Source organism: Centroberyx affinis, unplaced genomic scaffold (assembly GCF_046629955.1).
Source record: "Centroberyx affinis isolate AG114_WGS23_722 - 3 ecotype Tasmania unplaced genomic scaffold, CSIRO-AGI_Caff_v1 ptg004437l_1, whole genome shotgun sequence".
Taxonomy (NCBI): Eukaryota; Metazoa; Chordata; class Actinopteri; order Beryciformes; family Berycidae; genus Centroberyx; species Centroberyx affinis.
Genome location: NW_027282109.1, coordinates 4,610 through 31,729, shown reverse-complemented (window position 1 = coordinate 31,729; position 27,120 = coordinate 4,610). Strand labels below are relative to the sequence as shown.

The 27,120-nt window shown below is 42.6% G+C and overlaps 2 protein-coding genes across 3 annotated transcripts; one reads left to right on the top strand and one right to left on the bottom strand.

The window, feature by feature from the left end:
* Positions 1-4,469: 4,469 nt before the first annotated feature.
* Positions 4,470-10,460, bottom strand: dpy30 (dpy-30 histone methyltransferase complex regulatory subunit). Of its 2 annotated transcripts, none has more exons than XM_071544022.1 (5): positions 10,387-10,460; positions 9,211-9,251; positions 9,052-9,096; positions 8,436-8,572; positions 4,470-4,658 (listed from the first exon to the last, which is right to left on the bottom strand). In XM_071544022.1, exons 1-5 carry the CDS (start codon positions 10,394-10,396, stop codon positions 4,586-4,588), a joined length of 306 nt encoding a protein of 101 aa, XP_071400123.1. In that variant the 5' UTR covers positions 10,397-10,460; the 3' UTR covers positions 4,470-4,585. The 2 variants fall into 2 exon arrangements, with proteins under 2 accessions (XP_071400123.1, XP_071400124.1); XM_071544023.1 differs by having other exon boundaries at positions 9,214-9,251; positions 10,387-10,411.
* A 4,168-nt stretch (positions 10,461-14,628) lies between these two features.
* On the top strand, positions 14,629-26,731 carry LOC139665066 (spastin-like; the record flags this gene model as incomplete). The annotated part of the gene is made up of 8 exons (XM_071544021.1): positions 14,629-15,132; positions 18,620-18,703; positions 19,023-19,106; positions 23,675-23,761; positions 24,715-24,905; positions 24,991-25,121; positions 26,164-26,257; positions 26,657-26,731. Coding segments are annotated over exons 1-8 (1,056 nt in total), but the record flags the coding sequence as incomplete, so codon positions are not given.
* Positions 26,732-27,120: the final 389 nt, after the last annotated feature.

The following is a 27,120-nucleotide window of genomic DNA, read 5'->3' as shown; positions in this document are numbered from 1 at the left end:
GCCCCACCTCCTCCTCTTCCTCCTGCCCCGCCTCCTCCTCTTCCTACTGCCCCACCTCCTCCTCTTCCTACTGCCCCACCTCCTCCTCTTCCTACTGCCCCACCTCCTCCTCTTCCTCCTCCTGCCCCGCCTCCCCCTCCTCCTCCTACCCCACCTCCTCCTCTTCCTACTGCCCCACCTCTTCCTCTTCCTCCCTCCCTCCTTCCCTCCTCCTGCCCTGCCTCCTCCTCTTCCTCCTACCCCACCTCCTCCTCTTCCTACTGCCCCACCTCTTCCTCTTCCTCCCTCCCTCCTTCCCTCCTCCTGCCCTGCCTCCTCCTCTTCCTCCTGCCCCGCCTCCTCCTCTTCCTACTGCCCCACCTCCTCCTCTTCCTACTGCCCCACCTCCTCCTCTTCCTCCTCCTGCCCCGCCTCCCCCTCCTCCTCCTACCCCACCTCCTCCTCTTCCTACTGCCCCACCTCTTCCTCTTCCTCCCTCCCTCCTTCCCTCCTCCTGCCCTGCCTCCTCCTCTTCCTCCCCCTCCTCCTCTTCCTGGCTGCCATTGGTTGACGTAACGCACAAACGCTTCTTCCCACGCCTCTTTTTCCTGTTTTTACCGGACTTTTTCTCCAGCAGAGATTTGTGGGGAAAGAATAGCAGTCCCTGTAAAAGAATTATGGGTAAATGTATTCCTGTTTACCAAGCCCAGGAGGTACCAGCCTGCATGGGAAGCTGGCCTGTTAGTGATGAATTTCCATCCATCTGTAAAAACTGTTTCAGTGTTTGTCACTGTTGAAAATCCATGAAAACACAGTGGAGTTAAAGGGAAAATCCATCCTGGTCCAGTTCCTCTGTTGGACCTGCTCAGTCTGTGATGTTCAGCTCACTCAGCAGTTTAGTGAAGAAGTGTAACTTCCTGTTTTGGTGAAGCCGCTTTCCCTCCACCTGCCTCGTCTGCTTCTGCTGCAGTTAGTGATTTACTACGTTTCCCAGAATGCCTTTCAACAACCTCCAGAGAAGGAGCATTAACTGGTTTCATTCAGTCAAACGGTGGCGTATGAGTTTATAAGTTCTAGTGAGCCAGCTAGTCTGTGAGGTATTTTCCTCGTCTCTCTCCTCTCCTCTGGTCTTCCTGTGTGATTGTTGAACGTCTCTCGGTGCAAAATGGCGGCTCTAGAAAGAAGCCCTCGCTCTTTGATTCTTAGAGACTGACACCCGAACCTGACGTTTACCGCTGAGGTTTTACATCCTGAAACATTTTCTCATATCAAACTGGAAACATCTGGAGGTGACGTCACCTCGTCTGTGATTGGCCGGTTATCCACCAAGAAGAAAAACCCAACTAACTGCTGACCCAGAGATGAAAAGAACATCAGCAGCTTTATTTTAGGGTGGATTTTTCCTTTAACACGTTTCAAAACTCCATTCAAGGCTTAAAAGCCCTCGGAAACTTTCAAGTAAGAAAATGCCAAACTTGATTTTTTTTATTAGTTCAGGGTCACATGATGCAGGACTGACTGGTTTGGATTAACCACCAAGCGACATTTGAGTCAAATAAATGTACTTATCACTTACTAAATGAATCCAGTTAGTTTCAGTTGGAGAACAAAGATATTTATATTTCAGGTTACTGTTTTTCAGATGAAACACTCTGCTTCTGTCTTCTAACTCTGTAGAAAATAAATATAGGACAGGATCTGTTGTCAATACTTTGATTTGATTTGTGACTTTGGAGAAAGCGGTGGTGCCAAGCTGTCCTCTGATTGGTCGGTTTCGGTTCGGGGGCTTGTAGTCTTTATATTGAAGGAGATATTATATATTTTATAGAATGTAATTAAGTGTAATATTTGATTTTGTAACTAAATATTGTTGAAGCAGAAACTCCTGGAATGTTTTCATTGTGAAGTAAATAAAGGCACTGCTGTACGCCACAGGACTTTACTTTCTGAGACTGAAACAAACTTCTACTGAATCTACTCTACTGAATCTGTTCTACTGAATCTGTTCTACTGAATCTATTCTACTGAATCTGTTCTACTGAATCTATTCTACTGAATCTGTTCTACTGAATCTATTCTACTGAAACACACTGTTCTACTGAATCTGTTCTACTGAATCTATTCTACTGAAACACACTGTTCAACTGAATCTGTTCTACTGAATCTATTCTACTGAATCTGTTCTACTGAATCTATTCTACTGAAACACACTGTTCTACTGAATCTGTTCTACTGAATCAGTATGAACTGTGGATTGAAGGCATCAACATGTTGGATGAATCAGTTTGTTACACAGAAAGTTTCTGTTATGATAAAACTTCACATGCTGTTGGATATACTGTATATATATCTACGATACATACAGTACAGGCCAAAAGTTTGGACACACCTTCTCATTCAATGCGTTTTCTTTATTTTCATGACTATTTACATTGTAGATTCTCACTGAAGGCATCAAAACTATGAATGAACACATGTGGAGTTATGTACTTAACAAAAAAAGGTGAAATAACTGAAAACATGTTTTATATTCTAGTTTCTTCAAAATAGCCACCCTTTGCTCTGATTACTGCTTTGCACACTCTTGGCATTCTCTCGATGAGCTTCAAGAGGTAGTCACCTGAAATGGTTTTCCAACAGTCTTGAAGGAGTTCCCAGAGGTGTTTAGCACTTGTTGGCCCCTTTGCCTTCACTCTGCGGTCCAGCTCACCCCAAACCATCTCGATTGGGTTCAGGTCCGGTGACTGTGGAGGCCAGGTCATCTGCCGCAGCACTCCATCACTCTCCTTCTTGGTCAAATAGCCCTTACACAGCCTGGAGGTGTGTTTGGGGTCATTGTCCTGTTGAAAAATAAATGATCGTCCAACTAAACGCAAACTGGATGGGATGGCATGTCGCTGCAGGATGCTGTGGTAGCCATGCTGGTTCAGTGTGCCTTCAATTTTGAATAAATCCCCAACAGTGTCACCAGCAAAACACCCCCACACCATCACACCTCCTCCTCCATGCTTCACAGTGGGAACCAGGCATGTGGAATCCATCCGTTCACCTTTTCTGCGTCTCACAAAGACACGGCGGTTGGAACCAAAGATCTCAAATTTGGACTCATCAGACCAAAGCACAGATTTCCACTGGTCTAATGTCCATTCCTTGTGTTTCTTGGCCCAAACAAATCTCTTCTGCTTGTTGCCTCTCCTTAGCAGTGGTTTCCTAGCAGCTATTTGACCATGAAGGCCTGATTCACGCAGTCTCCTCTTAACAGTTGTTCTAGAGATGGGTCTGCTGCTAGAACTCTTTGTGGCATTCATCTGGTCTCTGATCTGAGCTGCTGTTAACTTGCGATTTCTGAGGCTGGTGACTCGGATGAACTTATCCTCAGAAGCAGAGGTGACTCTTGGTCTTCCTTTCCTGGCTCGGTCCTCATGTGTGCCAGTTTCGTTGTAGCGCTTGATGGTTTTTGCGACTCCACTTGGGGACACATTTAAAGTTTTTGCAATTTTCCGGACTGACTGACCTTCATTTCTTAAAGTAATGATGGCCACTCGTTTTTCTTTAGTTAGCTGATTGGTTCTTGCCATAATATGAATTTTAACAGTTGTCCAATAGGGCTGTCGGCTGTGTATTAACCTCACTTCTGCACAACACAACTGATGGTCCCAACCCCATTGATAAAGCAAGAAATTCCACTAATTAATCCTGATAAGGCACACCTGTGAAGTGGAAACCATTTCAGGTGACTACCTCTTGAAGCTCATCGAGAGAATGCCAAGAGTGTGCAAAGCAGTAATCAGAGCAAAGGGTGGCTATTTTGAAGAAACTAGAATATAAAACATGTTTTCAGTTATTTCACCTTTTTTTGTTAAGTACATAACTCCACATGTGTTCATTCATAGTTTTGATGCCTTCAGTGAGAATCTACAATGTAAATAGTCATGAAAATAAAGAAAACGCATTGAATGAGAAGGTGTGTCCAAACTTTTGGCCTGTACTGTATATATTATATATATATGATATAAAGTAAAAACAGATTTCACATGAAGGCCGTTCAGTCAGAGAAAACAGAGTTTGAGTTTTGACAATAAAGTTAAAGCTGTGAATTCTGTTTGAATATATATATATATATATATATATATGTGTATATATGTGTGTATGTGTAACAAGGAATAAAATACTGTATTATATACAGCATATACAGAATAATATATATATAATTTACAGAATAATAACAGCTCCATCACTCTATTTGATTTCAAAATAAATTTTTGGCCTTCTGACCAACTGAGGAGGCATCTCTCTTACCTGTCAATCAACTGCACACTGATTGCTATTGGCTGGGTGTGTGGGGGAGGGGCTAGGTGCATTAGACCTTCAACATGGTGAACAGTTCAGTTTGTCAGTAAGAAAACTCTGAGCTGGGTTAGTGCTGACCCAGCAGCTGGGAGAGAGAGAGAAACTCAAACTGATCAATAAGCTTCAGATTAAAGACCGACTCTTCTTCTTCAACATCTTTATTGTGGCTTAAAAAACAAAAAAACAAAGAAAAGCTACTAATTCATCAGCAAACATCAGCTGACTCAGGTTTCTACTTAATATTCGGACAGGTGGTCTAGTTCCGCTCTTCAAACTGTCCTTTGTTCTTCAGGAGGAACGCCGCCAGGTACTCGATCGGGTTCGGAGGTCTGCAAGAGAACAAATCAATAAACCATCAATATACAGGAATCAGAACGTCAAAACATTTAGTGACGGATCGATACGCAATAAATAAATAAATAAAATAAAGCGTAAACAGTGACTCTGGAAGTTCAATTTAAACTTTAAGACCTTTTTAATGCTCGTTTCAAGTCGTTTCTGTGAATGAAAACGAGTCTGAGGTTCAGAGGAGTTAGGGTTAGTCGGGGGTTCAGAGGAGTTAGGGTTAGTCGGGGGTTCGGAGGAGTTAGGGTTAGTCGGGGGTTCGGAGGAGTTAGGGTTAGTCGGGGGTTCGGAGGAGTTAGGGTTAGTCGGGGGTTCGGAGGAGTTAGGGTTAGTCGGGGGTTCGGAGGAGTTAGGGTTAGTCGGGGGTTCGGAGGAGTTAGGGTTAGTCGGGGGTTCGGAGGAGTTAGGGTTAGTCGGGGGTTCAGAGGAGTTAGGGTTAGAGGAGTTTCTCTGGGTTCAGAGGAGTTAGGGTTAGTCGGGGGTTCGGAGGAGTTAGTCGGGGGTTCAGAGGAGTTAGTCGGGGGTTCGGAGGAGTTAGGGTTAGTCGGGGGTTCAGAGGAGTTAGGGTTAGAGGAGTTTCTCTGGGTTCAGAGGAGTTAGGGTTAGAGGAGTTTCTCTGGGTTCAGAGGAGTTAGGGTTAGTCGGGGGTTCGGAGGAGTTTATGTCCTGACCCAAACATCACGACTCGCCACTTATTTTTTACACCACAAACTCAATAATCTGATGAACTAAGTTATCAAATGTTGCTCAACATTCGATCAGCTTCTATTTCTCCTCGCTGTCCGTTGCCTCTCAGGTTCAGCTGCTGCTGAACTAGTCTAACTAATCTAATCTAACTCGCTGTGTTAATTCTGTCAACGAAAATCACGACGATAAATTTTCGTTGACGATCAATATTACCATGACGATGACGATAATGTACCGATCTTTGAAAATAAAAAATACCACGAAATCTATTTACAGCTCTCCATGATAAAAATTATGAAATAAAAGCACAATGAAAAAAAAAATAACAGACTAAAATAATGAAAATCCCCTTTGACTAAAATGTAACAAGTAAATTAATAATTTGGACAAACGGAAATGTTAAAATTCACACTGATGATGACCTGCACAGTTTAAAACCAGAGCAACTGCTTATTGAAAAACAGCAAAGCATTTAAACGCCTCCCTTTACTGCTTTCTGCCTTAAGCTTTTGTTTTGGAGTAACCATGGTAACCGGCTGCCAAACGGCTGGTAGCTACAGGCTGCCTGACGCTGGTGACTGTTAACGAATGAAAAAAATAATAAATCAGTTTGGTGTAAATGTTTCCGTATCGGCTGAAGATCGCCTAGAGCACCAAGGAGGAAAGCAGCAAACAGCTGTGTGGCTGAGTTCAGAAAGAAAATAAAAATAATAAATGTATATGAATAGAGTTAAATAAAACAAGTAGTTTACATTTATTTCTATGACTTCGATGTAGGGATGCAAATTTTAATAAATTTCCTTAATCGATCGTCAGTCACGTTATTGACCGATTAATCGATTAATCATTATGTTAAAAAACAGCTTAATTCAAAACATTAACTATTCTGGATAAAAAAACAACAGCCTCGTGTTTCCTCGGGCTGAAACTGCTGCAGTCCGGTCGCCTATGTGACCATTTCTTGACTTTTTGATTTTTTGTGTGCGAGTTAAAATTTCACGCAGCAGAATGTTTTGGTGCCGCTCTGCTCTGTCGGGTTAGGGTTAGGGTTAGGGTCAGGGCTAACCCGAACCCTAACCCTAATGTGGGGAGAGTCACGTGATATATAACTAAGACCTAACCCTAACCCTAACCGTGTGTTGAAAGTAGTTGAAATTTGAAATTTTTTATATGGCGGTTAGTTTTCGTTATGGACAGAGATGCTGTGCAGAATCTGGATCTTCAGTTTAACAATTTATTGTCTTTTTGCGTTCTTGCCAATGTAAGTGGAGTCATTACAATCAGATCAATATCTGCTAAATCCTGTATGGCCGACACACAGCATCCTGTGATGGTCTGGGTCAGCATTCACAGCCAAGACTTACAGTAAGACTTGACTTGAGAGTTGCCCTGAAAGACTTGTGACTTGAGTCTTGGACTGGAGACTTGACTTGGACTTGCACCAAAAGACTTAAAAACAGCTCTGATTCTCACATCTGACTCAACTGTGACTGAAAATGGACTAAAATGCTTTGCCTTCCTGGTGACTCAATTTTAACTAAAATTAGGGCATAAAATCAGACTAAATTTTGACTAAAATGAGAGTCTGGACCTGACCCTGACCCTAGTCTGGACCTGACCCTGACCCTAACCCTAGTCTGGACCTGACCCTGACCCTAGTCTGGACCTGACCCTGACCCTAACCCTAGTCTGGACCTGACCCTGACCCTAGTCTGGACCTGACCCTGACCCTAACCCTAGTCTGGACCTGACCCTGACCCTAACCCTAGTCTGGACCTGGAATACAATATCTATTGATTATTGAACAGGTGAATGTTTGATATGGAGAAATAACGGCTTTGAGGCTGATGTTAAAAAGTTCTGATCCAGTTTGATTGATTACTGATTTATTGTAGACTTGATCAACATCACACTGTGGTTTTAACTCTGGATCTTCAGTGTTTTAACCAGGGCAAATCACCATGGTAACCGGGGAAGATCACCATGGCAACTGGGGAGGATCACCATGGTAACCGGGTTCCATTCAGGATAACGATCAGAATGGAGAAAAGACCAATCAGCTCTCTGGAAACATGGAGTCACTAACCCTAACTCTGCAGCAGGATCATGTTTCTACTGTAAACAGATTATATTCTACTGTAAAGAGAATATATTCTACTGTAAAGAGAGTATATTCTACTGTAAAGAGATTATATTCTACTGTAAACAGAGTATATTCTACTGTAAAGAGAGTATATTCTACTGTAAAGAGATTATATTCTACTGTAAACAGAGTATATTCTACTGTAGAGAGAGTATATTCTACTGTAAATAGATTATATTCTACTGTAAAGAGAGTATATTCTACTGTAAAGAGAGTATATTCTACTGTAAAGAGAGTATATTCTACTGTAAATAGATTATATTCTACTGTAAAGAGAGTATATTCTACTGTAAATAGATTATATTCTACTGTAAACAGAGTATATTCTACTGTAAAGAGAGTATATTCTACTGTAAACAGATTATATTCTACTGTAAAGAGAGTATATTCTACTGTAAACAGATTATATTCTACTGTAAAGAGAGTATATTCTACTGTAAACAGATTATATTCTACTGTAAAGAGAGTATATTCTACTGTAAAGAGAGTATATTCTACTGTAAACAGATTATATTCTACTGTAAACAGATTATATTCTACTGTAAAGAGAGTATATTCTACTGTAAAGAGAGTATATTCTACTGTAAACAGATTATATTCTACTGTAAACAGATTATATTCTACTGTAAACAGATTATATTCTACTGTAAAGAGAGTATATTCTACTGTAAACAGATTATATTCTACTGTAAACAGAGTATATTCTAGTGTAAACAGAGTATATTCTAGTGTAAATAGAGTATATTCTACTGTAAACAGATTATATTCTAGTGTAAACAGAGTATATTCTACTGTAAACAGAGTATATTCTACTGTAAACAGATTATATTCTACTGTAAACAGATTATATTCTACTGTAAACAGAGTATATTCTAGTGTAAATAGAGTATATTCTACTGTAAACAGAGTATATTCTAGTGTAAACAGATACCTCTCCTTGGCGAGGACGGACAGGCCCTGCAGCAGGATCGGCACCACAGTCTGGTCCAGATACGCCCGAGTCGGCAGAACCTGCAGGTCGACTTTCTGCTTCGCTTTCTCCGCTCCTTTCTCGTTCTCCACTATTCTCTACGGAACATAGAGACGGACTTTACTGTGTCTCTGTTCTCTACGGAACATAGAGACGGACTTTACTGTCTCTGTTCTCTACGGAACATAGAGACGGACTTTACTGTGTCTCTGTTCTCTACGGAACATAGAGACGGACTTTACTGTCTCTGTTCTCTACGGAACATAGAGACGGACTTTACTGTGTCTCTGTTCTCTACGGAACATAGAGACGGACTTTACTGTGTCTCTGTTCTCTACGGAACATAGAGACGGACTTTAATGGACAAACTAAAGTTTTATTTCACTGTTTTATAACAAAGCAGTTAAAGCTTCAAAATATATCTGACATGTTTAACATGGTGGTTAACTCTGCAGCCACTCACTCACTCACTCACTCACTCACTCACTCACTCACACACTCACACACTCACTCACACACTCACTCACACACTCACACACTCACACACTCACACACACACACACACACACACACACACCTGGATGTTCTCTGTCAGGCCGTACTCAGCATGAGGGTTTTCCACCTGGAGGAACAGCAGATTAAAATTCAGCAGATTCATGAAGGATCGGACAAGATAAAGCATGAAGTCACATGACCTCCAAACTGTAACTAATCAATAAATGAATGGCGGACTCACTGCAGTGTGTCCCTCCATGGACTGATCTGCATCCGTGTGATCTGGAACACAGGAAATCACTTTGATCAACTTCCTGTTCATTCACTGTTTTTATGTGATCACCTGTTCTAATCTGATCGACCTGCTCTAATCTGATCAATTCTAATCTGATCGACCTGCTCTAATCTGATCGACCTGTTCTAATCTGATCAATTCTAATCTGATTGACCTGTTCTAATCTGATCAATTCTAATCTGATTGACCTGTTCTAATCTGATCAATAAACTCACACTGCGCTGTTTATCTATTCAACATGTTAACTCTTACAGAAAGCTGTCTGTCGCCTGTCAGTGAAGGTAAATCAAACCTTTAGGATCTACTTCCTGTTCAACAGATCTGACCTTTTATTCCCAACAGTCTGCTGACTCTGAAACAGTGTGAGGTTAGGGTTAGGTTAGGTTAGGGTTAGGTTAGAGGTGACCTTTGACTGAAGTCACGTGCTGCTTGGTGAACCCGTGACATGCCGCATTGACCAAGAGAGACTAAATATTTATAAAATGTCTTCAGTTCTGTTCTACTTCTGCCGGTCAGTAAAGCAACAATAAACGGACAGATTTTTGAACGGAGTTTGGTGTGACTCCTCTCCGAGCAGGACACTGTAATGTTATCCGGCTAGTCTGACTTGTAAACAATACTAAAGAAAATTATTACATCTACCATTCGCTTCGATTAAAAAGAGAAACTCTATGTTTCTACCAGATCTCTCACGGATGTCTCTATATATTTCACATGTACGTTATGTCTATAGATCATGAAAGCCTCCCGGTTAGCTGGAGGAGTTAGCAGCTGCAGGTTCGTCCACAGTTCGTCCGTGGAACTGTTCCGGCTTTAACTGAACTAGTTCAGATTTGTTTTAACGTCCCGGTGCCGGTGTGGCTTGAGCACGAGGCGAACCTGCTGAAGGAATACCGGAGCGACGTGTTCCCGGTGAGCATCATGCTGGATCTGGCGGTAAGCTAGCTTAGCGACACGGTGCGCTCTCTGTGCGGTAAATAACGGACAGCTACTGACAGCAACTGACACCGCGGGATAAAACGAGTCTCACAGCATCGCACCAAACCGGATTCACACAGCAAAACAACAGAAAACAGAGTAAAACCTGCAAAAGGCTCCGTCACTGGGCAACAATTAACTCACCATCCGCCATGTTTGTTGTTGGTATTTACGCAAGGTGCGTGGTGTACGCCAATTCTTCAACGCTACGTAGAAATCCCAACGCTGCGCTAATTTAGCTCGCTCTCAGCAAGCTAGATTTACGGTGTACGGCGGCGGTGTTTTCAAAATAAAAGCTTCTCCTGCAAAACGGAACGATGAGAATCACAACGATCTAAACACAAAATGTTCAGTTAACTCCACGAACCCTGAAATGTCCTTTAACGGTCTTTACATGACAGAAATAAAGTCTAACGTCTGTTACAGTACAGAAGTTGTCAGTTTAAAGTTTGTTTTGCCTTCAGGCTGTGAGTCCCAGCAGCTCTTTGATTTAAACTGATATGAACAAAAACATTGTGTTGAAATGAATGAGACAAATAAACAGAGCTGTACACTGTTGAATTAACAGATAGGAAGAACCACTTTGTTTCCCATGATGAATTATATCAGAGAAATACTATTTATTATATCAGAGAAATACTATTTATAATATCAGAGAAATAATATTTATATCAGAGAAATAATATTTATAATATCAGAGAAATACTATTTATTATATCAGAGAAATACTATTTATTATATCAGAGAAATATTTATAATATCAGAGAAATAATATTTATAATATCAGAGAAATAATAAAGTTTAAGATAAGTAGGCTACTGAACATTGACTCGTTTTACTTTTCACTGTTCTGTTTCTGTTTTGATATTTATCCATTAGAACAGTTTGTTCTCCACATGTTCTCCAGTTTTTATTGTTTGATTATTTTATTATTTTCTACAATGTTAATTCCCCCCCCCCCCCCCCCCCCCCCCCACACACACACACACACACACACACACACACACACACACAAACACACACACATTGAGCACATTGAGTGGGTACAAATCTATCTGCACTAGAGGAAAACCCAAAGTGGTACCAAGAGCGAACAGAGTCGAGTCGAGGCGAGCTGAGCCGGTACCATGCGGTGGAAAGGCGGCAAAATAATATGAAATATTACGACGGTCTTCAAAGCCACTTTAATGAACTTCCTGTTTGTAGATGACGACTTCCTGTTTGTAGACTGAAACAGCTGCCCCTTGGTTCAGCCCCGACAAAGTTCAGCAAAACGTTTATTTGAGTAGGGTTAGGGTTAGAGACAACGGGCTCGTTCAATCTAAATACAGTGCGCACCGTTTTGCTTCAGTTTCCTGGTTGAACGTCATATTTCCTCTAAACGTGTGAAACGCTTTGAGGTCCGTTGTCTCTCGTCTGGTGGGCGTGTCAGAGCTGTTAGCCAATCAGCAGCCACCTGTATATAAACCCCACCCTATTAAAAAGGCAGTGAACACAATGGATCAACAGAAGTCCTTTACACATGTGTCCTCTGCAGCTTCCTGTCTGCAACAACTGAACTGACTAGAAGACATGTTTGTATCTTTTGCTGTATGAACCATGTGGAGAGACTCTTTCATAAACTTTTCTACTCACTTCACTCTACTCCTCTAAATATATAATGGTAAATATTACAATATCATATCACAACAACAGTGATCAGCAGTAATGATAGGCCTCATAATAAAATAATTAGCTCATATAGATCCTAACAGTCTGAAGGTAAGAAGTGGATTATCCTTCACCTGAAATGTTTGCCTTGTCATCCTGAAATGCAAATGAGGCAAATGTTGGATCACTATAATGAGGAAGCAGTTTCCACAAACCCTTCAGTCCACTGGGATGTTTCTGCTGGTCTGGACGGAGAGAGCAGTGACTGGAACACCGAGCGTGTTTTATAGTATTAAAAACATATTTAAAGAACATAAAGAATGTCCTCAGCTGCAAGGCTTGTGTAACACAACAGGAAGTTCAACTCACCGTTTCTGTTTAAATAAACGTTTTGCTGAACTCAGGGCTGAAACTTCAAAGCGTTTCACACGTTTAGAGGAAACGTGACGTTCAACCCGAAACCGAAGCAAAACGGTGCAAACTGTTTTCAGACTGAACGAGCTGCTGGACAGGAACAGGAAACACTTCGTTCAGTCTGGACTGGAACTGGTCTACATTCACTTGTTGGACTGGAACTGGTCTACATTCACTTGTTGGACTGGAACTGGTCTACATTCACTTGTTGGACTGGAACTGGTCTACATTCACTTTCTGCTGAAGCAGCGAAAATAAACAGTGAAAAACACTTTGATGTTCACAGTATGTATTCTATAGATGTCAGTTGTATTCTATAGATGTCAGTTGTATTCTACAGATGTCAGTTGTATTCTACAGATGTCAGTTGTATTCAGATGTCAGTTGTATTCTATAGATGTCAGTTGTATTCTACAGATGTCAGTTGTATTCAGATGTCAGTTGTATTCAGATGTCAGTTGTATTCTATAGATGTCAGTTGTATTCAGATGTCAGTTGTATTCTATAGATGTCAGTTGTATTCAGATGTCAGTTGTATTCTATAGATGTCAGTTGTATTCTATAGATGTCAGTTGTATTCAGATGTCAGTTGTATTCTACAGATGTCAGTTGTATTCAGATGTCAGTTGTATTCTATAGATGTCAGTTGTATTCTATAGATGTCAGTTGTATTCTACAGATGTCAGTTGTATTCTACAGATGTCAGTTGTATTCTATAGATGTCAGTTGTATTCTATAGATGTCAGTTGTATTCAGATGTCAGTTGTATTCTATAGATGTCAGTTGTATTCTATAGATGTCAGTTGTATTCTACAGATGTCAGTTGTATTCTATAGATGTCAGTTGTATTCTATAGATGTCAGTTGTATTCAGATGTCAGTTGTATTCTACAGATGTCAGTTGTATTCTATAGATGTCAGTTGTATTCTATAGATGTCAGTTGTATTCTACAGATGTCAGTTGTATTCTATAGATGTCAGTTGTATTCAGATGTCAGTTGTATTCTACAGATGTCAGTTGTATTCAGATGTCAGTTTTATTCAGTTGTCAGTTGTATTCATTTGTCAGTTGTATTCAGATGTCAGTTGTTTTCTATAGATGTCAGTTGTATTCAGATGTCAGTTGTTTTCTATAGATGTCAGTTCTATTCAGATGTCAGTTGTTTTCTATAGATGTCAGTTGTATTCAGTTGTCAGTTGTATTCAGATGTCAGTTTTATTCAGTTGTCAGTTGTATTCAGATGTCAGTTGTATTCAGTTGTCAGTTGTATTCTATAGATGTCAGTTGTATTCAGTTGTCAGTTGTATTCTATAGATGTCAGTTGTATTCAGATGTCAGTTGTATTCAGATGTCAGTTGTATTCTATAGATGTCAGTTGTATTCAGATGTCAGTTGTATTCAGATGTCAGTTGTATTCTATAGATGTCAGTTGTATTCAGATGTCAGTTGTATTCAGATGTCAGTTGTATTCTATAGATGTCAGTTGTATTCAGTTGTCAGTTGTATTCAGATGTCAGTTGTATTCAGTTGTCAGTTGTATTCTATAGATGTCAGTTGTATTCAGATGTCAGTTGTATTCAGATGTCAGTTGTTTTCTATAGATGTCAGTTGTATTCAGTTGTCAGTTTTATTCTATAGATGTCAGTTGTATTCAGATGTCAGTTGTATTCAGATGTCAGTTGTTTTCTATAGATGTCAGTTGTATTCAGATGTCAGTTGTATTCAGTTGTCAGTTGTATTCAGATGTCAGTTGTATTCTACAGATGTCAGTTGTATTCAGATGTCAGTTGTATTCAGATGTCAGTTGTATTCTATAGATGTCAGTTGTATTCAGATGTCAGTTGTATTCAGTTGTCAGTTGTATTCAGATGTCAGTTGTATTCTATAGATGTCAGTTGTATTCAGATGTCAGTTGTATTCAGTTGTCAGTTGTATTCAGATGTCAGTTGTATTCTATAGATGTCAGTTGTATTCAGATGTCAGTTGTATTCTATAGATGTCAGTTGTATTCTACAGATGTCAGTTGTATTTTTCAAAGTAAAGTTTAGTCTGTTTAGACATTTATCTTATCGACCTGTTTGTTTAATCTCACTCTAATTATTCCGATTTAAATGATTCATCGAAATAATTTGATGTTATAATAGAAAACCTTTGTACAGACTGTATAGTTGTATTTTTTCTTTTGTGCAAAATGCAGATTTGTAGCAGTATTTGTGTACATATGAGACTTTAATTCTGAAAACCGGACCGGAAGTTGTTCTGCTGCAGCTGCAGAGACACTTCCTGTGTGTCGTCGCTGTGTTCAGTCCGGGTTCAGTCCGGGTTCAGACCGGAGGGTTTCAGGTTACTGAACTGTTCCGTCGGCAGTTCATTTTTCTGTTTTATCCGGATTCAGAGTGGAAACCAGTCGAAGTTGCAGCAGCGATAAAAACTTGTGAAAGTAAAGTGAAGCTGAACGGAGCCGGACCGGACCGTAACGGACCGGGATGACATGGAGGTGTTAGCCGGGCGGGCGAATGAGCTCCAGCGGGGGGAGAGGCCGAGGCAGGCGGCGGCAGGGCTCCGGGGCTCCGCCGGACCGAGCCGGTAAGCTGGGGCCGCTGTCCGTGTCTTCCCCGCTGCTGGCCGTGCTGTCGCTGCTCCGCGCGCTGCTCGGCTGGCTGTGGGCCCGGGCCACGGCCAGACCCGGACCCCGAGCCGAGGACCGGGGCGGCGACGCGGAGGCGGAGGCGGCGGGTCCGGACCGCGGAGAGCGGATCCGGGACCACCACAGACAAGCCTTCCGGTTCATTTCAGCGGCGCTCCGGATCGACGAGGAAGACCAAGGTGTTGTATTGTTCATGATTCTTCTTCGTTGGTTTGCTATTTTCCCCACAGGCTGCACGTGAGTCAGTTTAACGTTGCCTTGCTCATTCTCAGTGCACAGACTGTAAGACTTCATGTAAAGACTAGAGTCTTCTGGCATGCAGCTGTGCACCGCCCCCCCAGTGTGGTTTGGGGGACACCAACAACAACAACACCACCCACAACAACAACAACAACAACACCCACAACAACAACAACAACAACAACACACACAACAACAACAACAACACCCACAACAACAACAACACCCACAACAACAACAACAACACCCACAACAACAACAACAACAACACCCACAACAACAACAACAACACACACAACAACAACAACAACACCCACAACAACAACAACACCCACAAAAATTGAAACGTCTCAGGAGCTCTAACAGACTCAAAAAGACATCAGAGGTTTCTGATCTGAGGGTGAATTCATGCTGAAGGCAAACACCGCTCAGAGTCAAATGACTGATTTGCATAAAAGCGTTTATATAACTTTAGATAATCCTCGACTAACAAACTAAAATCCAACCAGGATTTTGATTCTGACATAAAGTAAAACTCTGCTAATTTATGCGCTTTGATACGGATTGAATGAATGAGGAAATGAAACAGCTTGTCTGACTCTGTCAGAGGGAGACAGAGAGGAACTCAGGGTCTGTTGAAGAAAACCTGCCAGAGAAGGTTAGGTTAGAGAGTCAGTTACCATGGTAACTGACTCTCTAACCCTGGGTTAGGGTTAGGGTTAGTTACCATGGTAACTGACCCAGAGTTTAAGTTACCTCTCTTTCTGGAACTGAAAACCTGGAGTTTCCCTCATCTCAGGGTTAACAAACTCAGAGTTTTCACTAAACTCACTTTCTGGAATACCACCCAGCTGCCTGAACCCGCTGCTCCTGTTCTGTTATTGATCGTTGATCAGTTATCAGTCATTCTCAAATGTTTTGGTTTGTGACCGTTGACACGAAGCGATTGTTCTGTATGAGACCCGGACAGATGAATGTCGCCCGGCGCGCTTCCCCCGGATCGATCGATCGATATGATCAATATGAGCTGATAGTTCTCGGTATCGTCATCAGCCCGGAACATTCCGCCCCTCTTACTGAAGTCGGCACTTTGTTTGGCGAGAGCAGAACAACCGGATCGAATTTCTCTCTGGCCGTTCAGCTGGAAGGCACCAGGCTCTCTCTAACAGTTTCATATTCATGCAGAATGAAAAGTCCTTTTCAATATCTAAATTCTTAAAGCTCCATATTCTGTCCAGAGTTTTATTTAGTGTCTTTCTGTCCATTCAAAGCTGTGTGTGTGTGTCTGTGTGTGTGTGTGTGTGTGTGTGTGTGTGTGTGTGGTGTCATGAACCAAAAACACTCTCAGTCCATTTCTCCTCGTTCATTTTCCAGCATCTCTCTGAGCCTTACCAAGAACAGGCCGTTTCTGTCTCCGTGTCTTTAAGGCTCATTAATATTAACGACCCTCCGTTCCCATTGGCTAACCGTTTCAGAGTGAAGCGTGAGACGCCGCGGCCCGGCGGCTACAGGTAGGGAAAACTCTCCGGTAATAAACAACGACAACCGCTCAACCGCTTTGAAAAAAACACTTTGTTAGTCTATTATTTCTTACAAAAATGATAATGAGCGAACCTTTGTGACATCACAAAGTTACGGAAGTCCAAACGGCTCGTTTAGAGGCTCGCTGCACTAAAAGGCTAAAGACCCAGCTCTTTAGCGAATACCTCCTTTCATAAAGAAAAAAAAAAAAAAAAAATTTGATGCACTCTATGCATTACCTCATAGCACTGCCTCGTAGCACCTCTGTCCTGTTGGACCAGAACTTAGCTCTATAGCTCTTACTCTCGTTGTTCTCTCCTATCTAGAAACTTGCTTGTGTTGTATGCAAATCTCATGTGTAAGTCGCTTTGGATTAAAGCGTCTGCCAAATGTGTAATTGTAATTGTAATATGGATTGTGTGGATTTAGTTTTGATACTTTCACCATGTTTAGATAGACCATCCAACTCCTTTATCACCACAGAGGAAGAGGAGTCCTGCTTTACACCATGTGACCTTTAAATAGTGAAATGTTGCCTTTGAGCCTTTATGACCTCAGTTCTTAAACATGTTGCTTGTTCTTGTTGCATTTCTTTTCTAGTGAGAAATCTCTGTGTTGCACAGATAAACTGTTCTGACACTTCAGCAGTTTTTTTTACTTTTTCAGGTTATTTTGTGGTGAACTAGTCTCAGAGGTGATCAGGCGGCCGGGCGGCTCGCTCCTCATCGCTTCTCCACTAAACTTTTCCCAGCAGGCCGTTCTGTTCAGACCGACACATTCTGTAATGTCATCTGGGGAAGGGCTGCGCGATTATCACAAAAATTATACTGTTTTTATTTTTATTTATCCTTTATTTATACAGGGTGGGTTGTCTGAGCATGCATGCTCTTTTTCAGCAACGCCCTGTTTACTGTTAACATCAAACAAAAGATATTTAAAAACAACGACACTGACCAATGGCAGCTTCCTGCTTTTGACTAAAGATCTGAATTCATTAAAGAGATCAAGTCTGTTAGTTAGGGGGGGGGGGGTTCAGTGGGGTTATTGACTTGTCCTAACCTACACTGACAGCAGAGTGTTCAGTGGAATCCAGTGGTAACCAGGGACAGTCTGACAGTCTGACAGTCTGACAGTCTGCTCTGCACTCAGTTTGATCTTCAGTGTTGCTCAAAGCTTCTGAAACAGACTGAAGCTGATCTCAGACAGAAGCAGCCGGCTCTTCAGGCCGCTGGTCTGCAGTCATGTGACCCTACACAGTCATGTGACCCTACACAGTCATGTGACCCTACACAGTCATGTGACCCTACACAGTCATGTGACCCTACACAGTCATGTGACTCTACAGCAGCTGATTCACTCACCAGTTCCTCCTGTCTGCTTGAAGGGTTAATCAGTGAAATCAGCTGCTGTAGTTTTTGGTTCATGGCTGAACTTATAATTTCGATATTTCTTGAAGCACCAACGCGGCTCTGATGGACGCAGAGCGTTCAGGAAAAAAGAGCGGCTCGTTTTTGGCGAGGTGTGTTTGGCCCGGGAGTTTTTCAGTGTGTGTACGGACAGTAAGGTTTTTCCTGTCCCATAGCACAAACGGGCCATAATATATCCGTGGGGGTCGATAGGCTTGTTGATACCAATGATTCAATGATTACTTGTCCAGCTCTGGGCCAAGTAGAAAAACACACACTGTGGGGCTGAGTTTGCCTGTTAGGAGTGAGAAGCTCTGCAGTGAAGCAATAGACAAGACAGGAGAAAAGAGAACTTTCCTACCTGGAGCCATATCACAAAGTATCACAAAGCGCTCTAACTGCAGAAACCATACATTAGAATGACAATACATTTGTTGCTAGATAAGTAAGCTGGCCTGTGTTTGGTCAGTTATATTGACGGAAGTGTTTCTGTTGTCAGGCAACAAGGAGCAGGCGGTGGAGTGGTACAAACAAGGGATCGCCGAGCTGGAGAGGGGCATCGCCATCCAGATACCAGGAAACGGTGAGTCCTGTTGTTATGTAGTCAGACTGTAGTCAGATCAGCCAATCAGAAGTAAGGATGAAGTGTACATATTATAGCCAATTTTTAAAAATCACAGTCACAAGGTGATTGACTCAACAATTTGTAGTTCTGTCCTTCCAAGGTTCTAGTTTCAGATGAACTGCTGTATAAATTATGTAATGAATGGATGAACTGTTGTCTAATTTATATTATAAATGAGCGCACTGTTTTGTTTTGTGTTTGTTTTGTTTTTTGTGCTCTGCTCGTTCTCTATGTGGAAGATGAATTCCCACTGATACAGATCTATTCTCTTTTCCAGGAGAGAAATATGAGCGTGATAAACGGCTGCAAGCCAAGATGACGACCAACCTGATCATGGCTAAAGACCGTCTGGAGTTGTTAGGTAGAGTATCATGTTGTCATGGTACCAGAAAGTTAGCTTCCATACCACTACTACATTTAATATGGAATAATATGATACTAATATGATACCATGCAAACCAGAACACATCCTGTACAGGCCCACAGCACATGTGTTCAATTCAGTTCAGTTCAGTTCAGTTCAGTTCAGTTCAGTTCAGTGTGTTCAATGTGAATGCACAGTGAAATGAGCTTTCTGTTAACGGGTTCCGTTAATCAGTGTGGAGCAGAGTGAGACTCAGTGTGGAGCAGAGTGAGACTCAGTGTGTTGAGTCAGAGTGAGACTGAGAGTGTGGAGTCAGAGTGAGTCAGAGTGTGGAGTCAGAGTGAGACTCAGTGTGTGGAGTCAGAGTGAGACTGAGAGTGTGGAGTCAGAGTGAGACTGAGAGTGTGGAGTCAGAGTGAGTCAGAGTGTGGAGTCAGAGTAAGACTCAGTGTGGAGCAGAGTGAGACTCAGTGTGGAGTCAGAGTGAGACTCAGTGTGAAGTCAGAGTGAGACTCAGTGTGAAGTCAGAGTGAGACTCAGTGTGGAGTCAGAGTGAGACTCAGTGTGGAGTCAGAGTGAGACTCAGTGTGAAGTCAGAGTGAGACTCAGTGTGAAGTCAGAGTGAGACTCAGTGTGGAGTCAGAGTGAGACTCAGTGTGAAGTCAGAGTGAGACTCAGTGTGGAGTCAGAGTGAGTCAGAGAGTGTGGAGTCAGAGTAGGGCTGGGCGATATATCAATATTATATCGATATTGTGATATGAGACTAAATATCGTCTTAGATTTTGGATATCGTAATATCGTGATATGGCATAAGTGTCTTTTCCTGGTTTTAAAAGCTGCATTACAGTAAAGTGATGTCATTTTCTGAACTTACCAGACTGTTCTAGCTGTTCTATTATTTGTCTTTACCCACTTAGTCATTATATCCACATTACTGATGATTATTTATCAAAAATCTCATTGTGTAAATATTTTGTAAAAGCACCAATAGTCATCCCTACAATATTGTCGCAATATCGATATCGAGGTATTTGGTCAAAAATATTGTGATATTTGATTTTGTCCATATCGCCCAGCCCTACTTACAACTGAACATTTAGCCCACTGTGTAGAAAATACCGAGATATATATCGTATATCACCATTCAGCCTAAAAATACCGAGATATGATTTTTGGTCCATATCGCCCAGCCCTAAGTCAGAGTGAGACTGAGAGTGTGGAGCCGAGTGAGACTCAGTGTGGAGTCAGAGTGAGACTGAGAGTGTGGAGCCGAGTGAGACTCAGTGTGAAGTCAGAGTGAGACTGAGAGTGGAGTCAGAGTGAGTCAGAGTGTGGAGTCAGAGTGAGACTCAGTGTAGATCAGAGTGAGACTCAGTGTGGAGCCAAGTGAGACTCAGTGTGAAGTCAGAGTGAGACTCAGTGTGGAGTCAGAGTGAGACTCAGTGTGTGGAGTCAGAGTGAGACTCAGTGTGGAGTCAGAGTGAGACTGAGAGTGTGGAGTCAGAGTGAGACTCAGTGTGTGGAGTCAGAGTAAGACAGAGTGTGGAGTCAGAGTGAGACTGAGAGTGTGGAGTCAGAGTGAGACTCGGTGTGGAGTCAGAGTGAGACGCAGTGTGTGGAGTCAGAGTGAGCCTGAGAGTGTGGAGTCAGAGTGAGACTGAAAGTGTGGAGTCAGAGTGAGACTCAGTGTGTGGAGTCAGAGTGAGACTCAGTGTGTGGAGTCAGAGTGAGACTGAGAGTGTGGAGTCAGAGTGAGACTCAGTGTGTGGAGTCAGAGTGAGACAGAGTGTGGAGTCAGAGTGAGACTGAGAGTGTGGAGTCAGAGTGAGACTCAGTGTGTAGTCAGAGTGAGACTCAGTGTGTAGTCAGAGTGAGACTCAGTGTGTAGTCAGAGTGAGACTGAGAGTGTGGAGTCAGAGTGAGACTGAGAGTGTGGAGTCAGAGTGAGACTCAGTGTGTAGTCAGAGTGAGACTGAGAGTGTGGAGTCAGAGTGAGACTCAGTGTGGAGTCAGAGTGAGACTCAGTGTGGAGTCAGAGTGAGACTCAGTGTGGAGTCAGAGTGAGACTGAGAGTGTGGAGCAGAGTGAGACTCAGTGTGGAGCTGAGTGAGACTCAGTGTGAAGTCAGAGTGAGACTCAGTGTGTGGAGTCAGAGTGAGACTCAGTGTGGAGTCAGAGTGAGACTCAGTGTGGAGTCAGAGTGAGCCTGAGAGTGTGGAGTCAGAGTGAGACTGAGAGTGTGGAGCAGAGTGAGACTCAGTGTGGAGCTGAGTGAGACTCAGTGTGAAGTCAGAGTGAGACTCAGTGTGTGGAGTCAGAGTGAGACTCAGTGTGGAGTCAGAGTGAGACTCAGTGTGGAGTCAGAGTGAGACTGAGTGTGTGGAGCAGAGTGAGACTCAGTGTGGAGTCAGAGTGAGACTCAGTGTGGAGTCAGAGTGAGACTCAGTGTGGAGTCAGAGTGAGACTGAGTGTGGAGTCAGTGTGAGACTTAGTGTGGAGTCAGAGTGAGACTGAGAGTGTGGAGCAGAGTGAGACTCAGTGTGGAGCCGAGTGAGACTCAGTGTGAAGTCAGAGTGAGACTCAGTGTGGAGTCAGAGTGAGACTCAGTGTGAAGTCAGAGTGAGACTGAGAGTGTGGAGCAGAGTGAGACTCAGTGTGGAGTCAGAGTGAGACTCATTGTGGAGTCAGAGTGAGACTGAGTGTGGAGTCAGAGTGAGACTCAGTGTGTGAAGTCAGAGTGAGACTCAGTGTGGAGTTAGAGTGAGACTCAGTGTGGAGTCAGAATGAGACTCAGTGTGAAGTCAGAGTGAGACTCAGTGTGTGAAGTCAGAGTGAGACTCAGTGTGTGAAGTCAGAGTGAGACTCAGTGTGGAGTCAGAGTGAGACTCAGTGTGAAGTCAGAGTGAGACTGAGAGTGTGGAGTCAGAGTGAGACTCAGTGTGAAGTCAGAGTGAGACTGAGAGTGGAGTCAGAGCGAGACTCAATGTGGAGTCAGAGTGAGACTCAGTGTGGAGTCAGAGTGAGACTAAGAGTGTGGAGTCAGAGTGAGACTCAATGTGGAGTCAGAGTGAGACTGAGAGTGTGGAGTCAGAGTGAGACTGAGAGTGTGGAGTCAGAGTGAGACTCAGTGTGAAGTCAGAGTGAGACTGAGAGTGTGGAGTCAGAGTGAGACTCAATGTGGAGTCAGAGTGAGACTCAGTGTGGAGTCAGAGTGAGACTGAGAGTGTGGAGTCAGAGTGAGACTCAGTGTGGAGTCAGAGTGAGCCTGAGAGTGTGGAGTCAGAGTGAGACTCAGTGTGAAGTCAGAGTGAGACTGAGGCTCTGTTCGAAACCGTTCCCTATTACAGAAATAGTGCACTATATAGTGTATCCGCCATTTTCTACTAGTGTCCGAATTCTCAACGGTTAATTTGATTCACTAAATAGTCCACTATAAGATACCCACAATGCACTACAAATTGTAGTGAACAGACAGTGTACCCTACAATTTCTCCTGTATACCACAATGCAATGTGATCGTGTCTTACCGAAGAAGAAGAAACAGCTAGCTAACATGTTAGCTAATAGAAACTGGTCTATTTACCGGTTGACAGCGTTAGCAAATCAACAAAAGACGTATCAGACTCCTCAGTCGAGTTTCCTCCGTTTTGAACCAAGAGCAGCAAAACTGCAGGAATCATCGTTACAGGTCAGCTGACTTTATCCACCAATACAGGACAGGAGGTGATATGAAAGCTTCTGCTAGTCATTAGCTCACAAGCTTGTTTACCAAACCAAAACAGCTCGCTGCCATTAGCAGACAGCACCAAAGTTGACAAAACCACACTTGCACATGATTAGAATTTCAACAATTTATTTGTAATTTAATGTTGAAAACTTGTCAAAATCAATACGACCTGAGTCCATTTCAACCTGCTGTCATGATGCTTGGTTTATTTACGTGATGCTGGGCGCATCCCGGTGCGTCACACCAATATCCAGCGCATTTTTTTGACGCAATTATATTTACTGTAGTGTCCGAAATTTCGTTTGGTCGTTGCCCATATAGTTCACTATATGATAAACACTACATGGGGAATAGTGAGTGAGGGAATGAGTGAACCATTCCGAACGCAGCCTGAGAGTGTGGAGTCAGAGTGAGACTCAGTGTGGAGTCAGAGTGAGACTGAGTGGAGCAGAGTGGTATTAGAGAACACGCCTTCTTACTGTGAGGTATTGAACACTAGTGCTGTGACATTGACATTCGATAATCGATAAATTATCGAACACGTTCATTGATTGCCATTGTAATTCTGCATTGGAAGAAACGTTGTGGTACTTCAGCAGTTCCAGGTTTTCTTCTGTTTTTCTGATCTAGACTCTGGATGTTGGATTCATTTGTCCTGGTTTTGGACTCTACTGCCAGATCACATTTCATCTTTCTAGTTTGTTTAATCTCATCCTTCCTTTATCTGAACTTCAGACCAGGTTCTTTTGTTCTCCTTTGGTTTTTGATTCTGCAGATCTTTCCCTTTGCCAACAGTGTTTGTTTCTTTTTGTGTTGCTGTTTGTTTCTGTTGTTCTAGCCAAGGTGCTTTCAGGTTCCAGGACTCAGACAGACATTTATACTGACAGCACTAACCCCGCCCACCATGCCGCCCACCTGCGCTCAGGTGAGTCCTGCTGTCCGCTCTGTGCACAGCTGCTTTTTGCCTTTTGCTCCTTTCCTGAGGCAATATATTGAAATAAGAAATGATTCATTTGCGTTTCATTTTGGCAAATAAACACAAACACTTAATTTGTAGCACTAAGTTTAGTTTGAACTTGTTTCCCCTGCTGTCCATCTGCACCTGCTGTTGGTTGTTTTGTTGGTTTGTGTTGGTCGGTGTTTTCTGCTGCTTCAGCAGATATTTATCGTTTTACTTAGTGTGTATTAGGGTGAATATGACTGCTAATTTTTATATTTAATACCTTGGACTGCTGACTTTGTTGGATTCGCTGTTTTTCTCTTGTGTTGACTCACTTCCTAAATTCATGACTCCAAGTGGGAAATAACAGAGCTGCAAAACACATTCTTCTTGTAATTACACCAGGAAGTCCATGTGATCAGATTTATAGAACATCTGATCTGTGTTGAACACATCATCATAATAAATATATAATTATAATAATTATAATATTAATATAATATTATAATAACATATCTGATCTAATACTGCAATATAGCCTACACATGTTCCAGACAATGGATGTTTGTAAATCAGAAAGTCCCATTACAGTGTGAGTTGGCCCTGTGTGTGTGTGTGTGTGTGTGTGTGTGTGTGTGTGTGTGTGTGTGTGTGTGTGTGTGTGTGTGTGTGTGTGTGTGTGTGTGTGTGTGTTGGACAGCAGCACACACACAACAGGTGAGTCAGTTTCACTGCAGAGAACCAGAATTATCATTTAACCAACTTTTTATTCATGGAATACAATTTCGGTTTCTGAACGTTTTAAAATACTTTGTTCAGCTTCAGGTGCAACTGCTGATTATTTTGATAATCAGTGAATCTGCTGACTAATGTTTTTGATTAATCGATTAAGTGTGTGTGTGTGTGTGTGTGTGTGTGTGTGTGTGTTTTGTTGGAAGTGAGTGGTGCTGTATCCAAAAAGAGAGACTCCACGACTCCCTCCAGCCGACCAAAGCATGGCCCAAAGACCCCTTCCTCCTCCTCTTCCTCTTCCTCGGTGTCGGGGGGGCAGGCAGGGCACCAGCGCTCCCCGAACCTCAGCAGACCGACAAACACCACCCACCGCCCCCCCGCCCAGAACAGCAGTAAGGTGCGTTCCTGTTCCACTTCCAAACCTCGGTGACGCTCGAACATTTTAATATTTCTTCATTTCTACATCGTTTGATTTTCTGCAGGGCAAAGGCAGCCGGCAGAACGGTAAACCCAGCAGCCCGACGTCGACACCACTGAAGAAGAAGGACATGAAGAACCTGAAGAACGTGGACAGCAAGCTGGCCAACCTCATCCTCAACGAGATCGTCGACAGGTAAGAGACGGCGAGTCGTGAGTACGTTTAAGTTCCAGAGGAACCCGTCCATCTATTGGTTAGATCCGTTTAAGTTCCAGAGGAACCCGTCCATCTATTGGTTAGATCCGTTTAAGTTCCAGAGGAACCCGTCCATCTATTGGTTAGATCCGTTTACCTTCCAGAGGAACCCGTCCATCTATTGGTTAGATCCGTTTACCTTCCAGAGGAACCCGTCCATCTATTGGTTAGATCCGTTTACCTTCCAGAGGAACCCGTCCATCTATTGGTTAGATCCGTTTAAGTTCCAGAGGAACCCGTCCATCTATTGGTTAGATCCGTTTAAGTTCCAGAGGAACCCGTCCATCTATTGGTTAGATCCGTTTACCTTCCAGAGGAACCCGTCCATCTATTGGTTAGATCCGTTTACCTTCCAGAGGAACCCGTCCATCTATTGGTTAGATCCGTTTACCTTCCAGAGGAACCCGTCCATCTATTGGTTAGATCCGTTTAAGTTCCAGAGGAACCCGTCCATCTATTGGTTAGATCCGTTTAAGTTCCAGAGGAACCCGTCCATCTATTGGTTAGATCCGTTTAAGTTCCAGAGGAACCCGTCCATCTATTGGTTAGATCCGTTTACCTTCCAGAGGAACCCGTCCAGCTGTTGGTTCTCAGGTTCTGGTCTTGTCAGGTTAATCTGTTACAGGAACCTTTAGCCTGTGAGTCGACTTGTCTTCTTGAATAAACCAGTTAACAGAATAATCCCTGAACTCTCTGAACAACAGCAGCTCACTGATCAATAGCGTCAGACTGATATTGGGGTCGATATCGTCTTTTGATCAATTATCAGATATCAGATCACACACACAGGAAAACTGACAGGACGTCTGATTGTCTTTGCTCATTTTATTTATTCATTCAACTGTTTTTTGAGTCTGGTCGTATTGATCCTGTATGTGTACGGGTCTGGTCGTATTGATCCTGTATGTGTACGGGTCTGGTCGTATTGATCCTGTATCTGTACGGGTCTGGTCGTATTGATCCTGTATCTTGTGTGTTTCAGTGGGTCGTCGGTTCGATTCGAGGACGTTGCTGGTCAGGATTTAGCGAAGCAGGCGCTGCAGGAGATCGTGATCCTTCCTGCACTGAGACCTGAGGTGAGTCCTGACCTCAGTACAGACTGTTATCAGGTGAGTCCTGACCTCAGTACAGACTGTTATCAGGTGAGTCCTGACCTCAGTACAGACTGTTATCAGGTGAGTCCTGACCTCAGTACATATTACAGACTGATATCAGGTGAGTCCTGACCTCAGTACATTTATATTACAGATTTTTATCAGTGAGTGAGCAGAGAGGTTCAGTGTCTGAGGAACTCTTTGTAGCAAAGCAGAGGGATGGAAGAATGTTTGTGAGAGAGAGAGAGAGAGAGAGAGAGAGAGAGAGACTGTTGTAGAAAAACTGATGTCCATTTGGATCAGAGATCATCAATACACATTATCAGTGCGTTCTGTGAGTCAGATTTAAAATGTCGGTCTGCAGAGTTTCTTCTTCTCTAGTTGTTTACAGGACTGCGCGCTCCAGCCAGAGGGCTTCTTCTCTTCGGCCCGCCCGGCAACGGAAAGACCATGCTGGTGAGTCTGAGTAAAAATAATAACAAATGGTTCGCATTTTATACCATATAAATATAAAATGCATATATATGTATATATATATATATATATAGAGAGAGATATATATATATATATATAGATATATACTGTGTATATATATAGATATATATGAGATTATATATATAATATATTATTTTATATAATTTTATAAATACCTCTGATTTTTATTTTATTTATGTATGGGTCAGTAAGACTATCAGACTGCTCTTTCCACATGAACTAAAATAACTGAGCGTTGCTGCTTCTACATTATTGACCCAGATTTTATACAAGCTTTGATTCTCCAGAGCGTTGCAGTGAGTCCAGTTTGTGTGATAATCAGATTAAAGGCATATAGAGGCCAGAAGGAA

What these genes read in the sequence shown, in the direction of transcription:
- dpy30 (XM_071544022.1), bottom strand. An exon ending in CCATGGAGGGACACACTGCA is followed by an intron (nt 9,097 to 9,210) that starts GTGAGTCCGCCA and finishes CTGTTCCTCCAG; the next exon opens with GTGGAAAACCCTCATGCTGA. An exon ending in TCCGTCCTCGCCAAGGAGAG is followed by an intron (nt 4,659 to 8,435) that starts GTATCTGTTTAC and finishes GTTCTCTTGCAG; the next exon opens with ACCTCCGAACCCGATCGAGT.